The 8630-nt window shown below is 33.8% G+C and overlaps 1 protein-coding gene across 1 annotated transcript; it reads right to left on the minus strand.

Annotated features, from left to right (window-relative positions):
• Positions 1-1971: 1971 nt before the first annotated feature.
• Positions 1972-4795, minus strand: LOC108997164 (tetraspanin-6). Its single transcript, XM_018973323.2, has 3 exons — positions 4150-4795; positions 2982-3298; positions 1972-2313 (listed from the first exon to the last, which is right to left on the minus strand). Exons 1-3 carry the CDS (start codon positions 4639-4641, stop codon positions 2274-2276), a joined length of 849 nt encoding a protein of 282 aa, XP_018828868.1. The 5' UTR covers positions 4642-4795; the 3' UTR covers positions 1972-2273.
• Between the last annotated feature and the right edge of the window lie 3835 nt (positions 4796-8630).

The raw sequence follows: 8630 nt of genomic DNA on the forward strand, positions 1-8630 counted from the left end.
AAAACCTATAGGTATTTCTATGCATCTCTCTCTCTCTCTCTCTCTCTCTCTCTCTCTTCATAGTAGATCCTATCTCTCTCTCCACTGCAGATTTCTTGTGGGTTTGTTGCTGCACATTTGTATGTATTCGTTGTTGGAGTCTTGAGTTGCCGACCGGTGATAAGGCCCTTCTCCTTCACTGCTTCTCACAAACACACTCATATTCACTTCAAGTTAATTTTTACTCTCATGAAATTTCTGTGAAATGAATTTTATTTGTGCAGTCCGTGTGTTTTAGGAATTTTTCCTACGTTTTGTGCGGGGTATCCTTTATCTTGATATTTCTCATGTTAAATGGCTAGGTACATATGGAGGGGAAAACCAGAATTTGATTTTGCTCTGTTTGAGTCCGAGTCTTTGAAATGGACCGAGTTTGTAGAGTTTGATGATGTTAATGGAAATGTGCTAACCTACTCTGCACAAGACAGGTACTTTGTAGGTGTTTATACAATTTATTTATGGTGCCAAATGCACAATTATTTTGTGTATGCTAACAAGCCCTTTAAATGAATATTGTCAATATATACAAGGTGTTTGACCTGAGAATTTGAGTTTTGAGAACTTTTGGTTGAAATTGACTTGAACTTTATAATTCTTTTTGTTATTTGTTTTGCTTGCTATTTTTATATATGTTATGTCTACCCATAAATCATGCTTGTTTCCAATTTTTAGTTTGAAATGTTTAAGTTTGTCATTTGTATTTATTTGTTTGCTTTTTTGGGCCGATGAGTTTGTGCTCTTTTATTTTTTGAAAGTTTGTCATTTATATTTAGTTGTTTGTTGTTTCCTGTTTCAAGTTTGATGTGAGAAACAGAATAAATTTATGAGTCTGTGTTGAAGTTGGTGTGATGATTGTGAGCACCACCTTGGAGTAGATCAAAAGTGAGGTTTTAATACCGGCGAACCTCCAGCAATTTATAAATCGCTGGAAAATGTGATAGGAGGCGATTTTATTGGTTTTCTCAGCGAAAATGAATCGCCGGAAAAGGTGATTCCCCTTGTAGTGTGTTTATCGTATTTAATTTGTGTAGAAATTTAAAAAAATTGTAATGATTAGATGAGTTAAACGCATATATTCTTGAATCCAAACCTAACCTAAAAGTCTCATAATAATTAGAGCCTTGACATTATATGTGTAAAGAATTATTTACTATATAAATGACTCATTTTAATATAAATTATTTATTTTCGTAATAAAGAATTAACCACAAATAAGTTTTTTTTTTTGTAGTATATATATATATATATATATATATATATATATAATGAGCTTTAATATGGGCCTCTAGCTGGTATGAAAGTTACCAGCTTTTTGCTCAAAAAATTCTTAGAATAGTATATTTATAAAATCTCTCAAATATATATGATCAACCATTGTTTCATACAAATTATTAAGATTTTAGGACATCAATATTTACAAATTTTAGAATATGGTAGAACCACAGCAACCTACATTTATTCATCTGCATTACACTATATGACATTAATCTGAAGCCGCCGATCTTCCACATTTTTTGGGAGACTCACTCATTCAGAATCAAAGAGATAGGATAATTAGCCAAATAGTGAAGATATATATGAGTTGAAGAGTTTAGAATTATTGGATCATGTGTAGCGGTTAGGGGCATAAATTTCCAAAAAATTTGGGAGACTACTGAACACTCATCGGTTATTCTATGATCCCATGCATCTCTCTTTAACGCGTGCTGCATGCAGAACTTTAATTTATGCATGATGTGGTGGTACTCTAAGAGCATGTGGCTTTGACGTTACTTTTTTATTTTTATACACTACACTGATTTTAATGGGTTTTTTTTTGTTTTAATCCCTACCCCTTCTCTTCTTTGGTTTAATTTTAATGCAGTGTTGAACAGGGAAAAAAAGTTACATATTCCAACAATTTTCTTAAGAAAATGAAAAACCAATTCCATGTGTTAAAACGGCCTCCACATCTTTCTTTTTCTTTTCTTTTTATCCTTAGCAAAACCTCCACCAATGTCAAAAGGCAAAGTGAAAGTAAAAAAAAAAAAAGCAACCAGTATGATCTTTGAAATAAAGGCAAATCCCATCTGGGTTCGAAAGCAGCAAAAGAAGTCTGTAAAAAGAGGACCTTGAGAGCTCTAATGCCCGTGCAGTGTAAAATAAACAGAATTGTCCCGTCTTTAATTGCTGGAGCACCCAAGAACACAAACGTGGGAGATACTGAGAGATCAACACAGGATCAACTTCTTCAGCTAATAAAGCTGTTCTCTTTTGTCGTGAAACCATCTCCACCTGTAAAGTAAACCAAAAGCAAAGCTTAGCACGAAGAGAGAGAGAGAGATCATAAAGCTTCGCCTGCAAATCTAAAAGTGAAAAGGGAAATTAAGCCTTTAGAGATACCCTGAACCAAGTTTTAGGGCCACCGGACCATTGCTCTGTTTGGACTTTGGAACTCGAAAAATGAAAAAATTAAATAAAAATTAAATAAAATATTATTAAATTCCTCGTAAACTGTTTCAAATAAGCTTTAAAATTTTCGTTAAAATATAAATTAAATAATAAAATATATCTCTTTCTATCAGTTTAAAATTTTAAAATAAATGATTATTTTACATGATATCAGAACAGAAGTCTTGAATTTGAACTCTAACTCTACATTCTATTTCATTTAATTAAATATTTTCCATATTAAGCCACCTATTGAGAGAGAGTCTAACCCACACATGAAAAAGAGTATTAAGATATAAAATAAATAATAAAATATATATCTTCTCATCAGTTTAAATTTTTGAGATAAATGATAATTTCACACAACATTACCTTTCATTTTACCCTTAATTTTCTTTCTAATTTTACACGACCAAAACAAATGCCATGTGAATTTGAGATTGAATGGTCCACGATTGTCGCTTACCAACGTATCAAAGCGGGAAAAAAAATAATAGAAGTATCTTACTCACCAGTAATAGTCCCATCTGGGTCGAACTTTGGTCATCCGGTTTTGACCGTAGGGGTAATCAGACTCGGCTCGTTTTGTGTTTTGGAAAGCACAGCACCCGACTGAATATATTCCAATGAGAAACACAAGCATGACAATGTTAAGAACAGAGAGCTTGTGCCAATCCCTTCTCACGTCCTCGAGCACCCCGGCCTTGCACGAATCGCACTCGTAGCACAGCAAGTTGGGCGCATTGTTCCACCGGTAGCAGTCAGAGTCTTGGGCAATCGTAGTTGCCATGTTGTAATTACATGTTGTTGGTGGCTTACAACAACCAGACTGCATACAAAATCATGATCATTTTAATTACCGTAAACTAATTTATCACCAAGCACCCTGAAATTAATTTAAACATACATAGAATTATATATGTAGCTCTAATTATTAACCAGTAGGGCTGGGGTTATTGCAAAGAAAAAAAAAAAAAAAAACAGTAGGGGCTAATAATTTTGTAATGGTATTTCTTTTCAGTATAGACTCATGAAAATTAGTGATTTGAAAATAATTTTTTTTTTCAAAAGAGTAAAATAAGGCTGGAAAATGGAAATATATATATATAGTTACATATAAAAGGAGCCAAAAGGTAGAAATTTAAGGTTATAAGTAAATGATAAAACGTAAATTAGGGCCCACAGATATCTCTAACCAGCCAACTAGAGGAGATCCGATTAATAAAGAACAATCATTATCTTGAGCTTATTTTGTCTTTAAAAAAAAAAAAACTCTTGAAAGATTAGGATTCGTGCCAAGAAAAAACTAATAAAATTTAGCCATTAATTAATCCAGAAAAAAAAAAAAAAGAAGTTCTTTCTTCTGAAAAAAAATGAACCAAAAGAACTCAAATGAGAGAGATTATTTGTTAATGAATCAAATTTGACCCATACCCATGCAGAAATTTATCGGACAGAAAAAAAAAAAAATGTTGCCGTTAATTAACCGGCCAGCTGATCAAAACAAAGCGAAAAGATCATGAGGTGAAATTTTTGCAATCAAAATTATGTCTCCCCCACCAAAAAAAGAAATATCAAAGACCTATCACGTACGCACACATGAGTACATGTACAGCCATTTAATTAGAAATTAAAAGCCTTGAAGAAAAAATTAGAACAAACTGATAATCGCGCGATCACCTGTATGGGAGACATGTCCCTCTCCAGATAATCAAGAGGTGTCCAAGAGGCAATCTTTTCACAAGCCTTGGAACCCAATATGCAACTCCTAATGGTCATCCAATACTGAGGATCTTTAATCCTATTCCTCAGCCACGGCGAGTAGTCTTCTAGACGATACTCCTTATAAACCCTACCTGGCACTGCAGTACCACCACCTTGGCTCGTCACCACGAACCCGAATACAGTGAAAGCCATTAGGGCTGCAATAATGAACAACATGACCACCAAGTAAACCCAAAGTGCCCATGCCACATGAAAGCATGCCCCAATGAATCCGGCTAGCGAAATAACGAGGACAACGAAACCTATGACAAGAAGTGGGGTCTGGAGGAAACTTTCGCAGGTTTTGCTATTCCTCGCCATCCATAGTCCCGCCCCAATTATGGGTATCGACGCTAAGAGCGTAAAAAGGTTCAAGAAGCCGATCACCGTGTTGCTAAACCGATACATGATCTCTTTCAGCTCTATTTCTCTGGTCTCTCTCTCTCTGGTCGTTTCCTTTTATAATCGTGTGGTACTGTGTTTTGCTTCAGCTTTCTCTCTCTTTAAATGGGTGGCATTGCTTTTGGTTTGTTTTGGATTCTGATCACATCTTGAGAATTCAAAATGTCTCTTACCTTTGCTCTATTTGCTTTCCGCGTATTAGGGTATTAATTCATGAACTTTATTAATAGATCAGATACTTTAAAATGGATATATGACTATATAATACTTAGTCACTAAGCAAATATATATGTTATAGTAACATTCTTAACGTTGTAACTTGTGCGAGTGTCTCTAACTCGGACCATAAGCTTGTATGCTCTCATGTATAGATGATCACTAGCTAGCTAGCATGCATCAAATAAATATTGGGATAAAAAATATGAATTAGAGCAAATCATGAACTAGCTCTCGGTGCAAGCCAAGCATATGCCGTTGAATGATGTTGATATTTCAGTTTAATTAAGATAGCTTCGAACCATGTACATGTAAGAATTTAGCTTACGATCGAAAGATGCTTCAATTCGCTGTGCATTCTACAAGGCAAGAAAAGAATATAAGAATAATTGGCTTTTTGGTAATTACAAGTTGGGTATTCATTGAGTTGCTTATAGCTATGGTTCATGGGCCCCATTTGGAATTCTTTTTGAAGATAAACAGAACCAGATCGATCGATCGATCGGACTCTCTATGCATGGGTGGTGGAGATGGAACATATAGAGGTCTTCTTATCCTAGCTCTCTCACATTCTTTGTTTAATATTGTCTTTATACGATTCTCTTTACGGCTCCACTAGACCTTGTTTTTTTTTTTTAATGGGAAAATATTCCACTAGCTATATACAACTAAAAATAAATAGCAAGTGGTTAATCATGTTAATTGTCTATATATATATATATATATTTCTTGTCCGTATTGCTTTTCCTCATGTTTTTTCTAGTACTTCTGCTTTTCATCTGTACGTCCTCGGTCCTCCTAATTAAACAGAGGTGCCGGTACGTAAGTGTAAGAATTTTAATTTCCCTCTATTATTTGCTAAACACGTGGAAATAACACTGCAAGCTGTAGTATATTATATGAATGTAGTGAAATAAACTAAAATGATAGGCGTGCAGATGTAAATCCAATATACTTAAGTTTTCCAAAGAGTACGATCGAGGAACGCCCATCAACCCTAGCTAGAAATTAATTACGTTGATATGAAAAGCCATTAATTAATAATTTGCACCCCCTCTCGTGCTGTTGATTTATTTTCTTGCGTACATCTCGATCCATGCCTCTAGATGTTCATGATGTCTGAAACTCTAAAAAATGTTGCACAGAAGTACTGTAAACTAATATTAATTAGAATTCAAGAGACACTGTATATGTGTGTGTGTGTGTGTATATATATATATATATCTTCACATATCATTCATTTTCTATGTAACTTTCTCATGTTGTGCTGATCATCAGGAAACTAACAACTAACGCCCTACCGAGACAACATGCATGCGTGTTCACACACGCAGAGTACCTTAAAAGTACAACTTGATGTCTCCAAACAGCTCCAAGGAATCAAACCATCGTTCCACCAATACTCTAATTATATATATACATACCAATTATATAATTATCATGATATAAACTCATCGATACGTTGATCATGGCCCAACTGCTCCAAATTTATATATCCCAAGGAAAATACTTATTTAAAAACAAAAATCTAAATTTCATGTTATAAAATAACTTAGGAGGGCAAGGTTAAGTAGTACTATATATCAAAGGCATAAATCATGACCATGCATGCATGCATGTGATTACGAATAGTACTATTTATCTTTCCTAATTAATATAAAATATTATATGTCAAAATTGCAAAAGGGATATATATAAAAGCTAAATAGGTAAAAGCATTTATTACTCTTTTTTTTATTAAAGTTTGTGCTTTTTGACAATGGACTGATTTTAAGATGCATCGGAGTGATTTTCATAGATCCGATAACCCTTTGAAAATTTTGAAATTAACGACCGGATTCTAATTCCTTTATCATGGGATACTACTTTGTGAAAGCTCAGGAATGTAATGACCTGATGAGCATAGATCGATGTAAAGTTAAGGCAAACGTTCCACTTCAAAAAAAGCTTGAGATCGTGGTAAGTCATGACGATGTGTCTGCTAAGGAACGTCCTGCATTGTCTTTCTCTGTACATTCTCTTTAATTTGGGTATTGGTTTGGTGCTGTTTTGTTCAATTTCTTCATTGGTAGTTGCTGCCGATCAGATCCCGGGAGAGGAATAAACTTGGAACTTTTTTTTTTTTCTCGATATTCTGTCTACGTAACTGAGGAAACGCGAGCAGGGCAGAGGGCCCCTCATCAAGGCCACTCATTTTGTGGCTCAGTGGTGGGCCACGGTGCTCCTCCATGGCTTATGGGGCCCACGAGGAGGTGGGCCCTCTGTGAAAGGCCGGGCTGCAAAGAGTGCTCTTTCACAGCATCCCACCGAAGTCCCTGCGCTTGGAAGACGGGCACATGTTTTGTACAGTAGTGATTGGTTAATCTTACTCGTCCACAATTTTCTTATGAACGGCCTCGATTGATCAATGAGGTTGTCCTTCAAGTAAAGTCGGACCCAAAACATGATGGGGTAATGTGAGATGGGTCTTAATCTTGTAGTTTTAAGTTGTTGTTTTGGGTCATTTACTCGTTGAAGGATGGTCTGAGATGGGGCGGGCCAGTATTGCATTTGTCCAGTGAATGGGGGGAGCAGCATCCACTTCACAGGGCAGGCTTTTGAGCCTCAGTTCTTTAGAGAGACTGCCCAGGTGTTATCAAATGGTTGCAGGAACTCATGAATTCTCTTTTCAAACCCAAAAGGCCACATCCAATTGGTATTCTCAATTTGAATTATGTTTCATATGAAATATTTAGGCATGCTTTGTTTTTCTATCTGATTTCATCCCTTTCCTTCTAATCATTATAATTTTTTTAAATAAAATATAAAAAATAATTTAAATTTTTTAAATTTTAAAATAAAAATTATATTTTAATAATATTTTATTTTACTTTCGTATCTTCTCATATGTATTATCAAATAAGACGATTAGAGTATCTTTCTTTTAGAGACGATTTACAAAAGAAACACACCAATGCAATAAATTGGACAATGATTAAGAGTAGGTTTGGAAGGTGAGATGAGAATTTTATATTTTATTTTGAAGTTTAAAATATTAAATTTTAATATTATTATTGTTTTGAGATTTGAAAAATGTGTATTGGGATTTTAAAAAGTTGAATTATTTATTATATTTTGTATGAAGATTTGAAAAAAGTATAATAATGAAATGAGATGAAATGATAATTTTATGTTTTGTTTGATGTCTCAAACCTGTCCTAACTGATGGACGGCTAAATGAAGAGAAACCTGGTATATTAAAATTTTTACAGGAGCTTCCCCAATGAAACATTAAAGACGGTCTGGACTGATAGTTTTTTTTTTTTAAGAAATGTTATTATGCCTCTTTTTTTATATTATTCATTTTATGTTCTTGATTTGGCATTATAATATAGTGACACGTGACTTATTAAAAATTTTAAAAATATAAATATAAAATAATAAATAGAATCTAAAATTTTAATTTTTTTTTCTTTTTATATTTTCAAACGTTATTTTATTTTAAAATTTTTTTTTTTAATAAATTACATGGTATCAAATTTGAAGTATCACGTCAATGAAATAAGTGCATGACACAACAAGTCTGACAAATCAATCACCATTGTAACAAATATGTCAAATACAAAATACATTCTACATAAAATTAACAACACGTGACCAAGTTCATCATCATCACTGTTATTAAACTTTGGAAAGCACAAGATGTTCTAATTTTTAACTTCAAATAATATATTTGAAAGTGTTGATGCATTTTTCGATCATCGGTAAATTGCCAACAGTAAGATGACCATATCCTCTCA

Source organism: Juglans regia, chromosome 7 (assembly GCF_001411555.2).
Source record: "Juglans regia cultivar Chandler chromosome 7, Walnut 2.0, whole genome shotgun sequence".
Taxonomy (NCBI): domain Eukaryota; kingdom Viridiplantae; phylum Streptophyta; class Magnoliopsida; order Fagales; family Juglandaceae; genus Juglans; species Juglans regia.

Excerpts from the sequence above, each read along its gene's own strand:
- LOC108997164 (XM_018973323.2), bottom strand. The coding sequence starts at position 4,641 with ATGTATCGGTTTAGCAACACGGTGATCGGCTTCTTGAACCTTTTTACG. Across the intron at positions 3,299-4,149 it reads GGGACATGTCTCCCATACAG|TCTGGTTGTTGTAAGCCACC; the intron begins GTGATCGCGCGA and ends TTTTGTATGCAG. Across the intron at positions 2,314-2,981 it reads CCCAGATGGGACTATTACTG|GTGGAGATGGTTTCACGACA; the intron begins GTGAGTAAGATA and ends TTTACTTTACAG.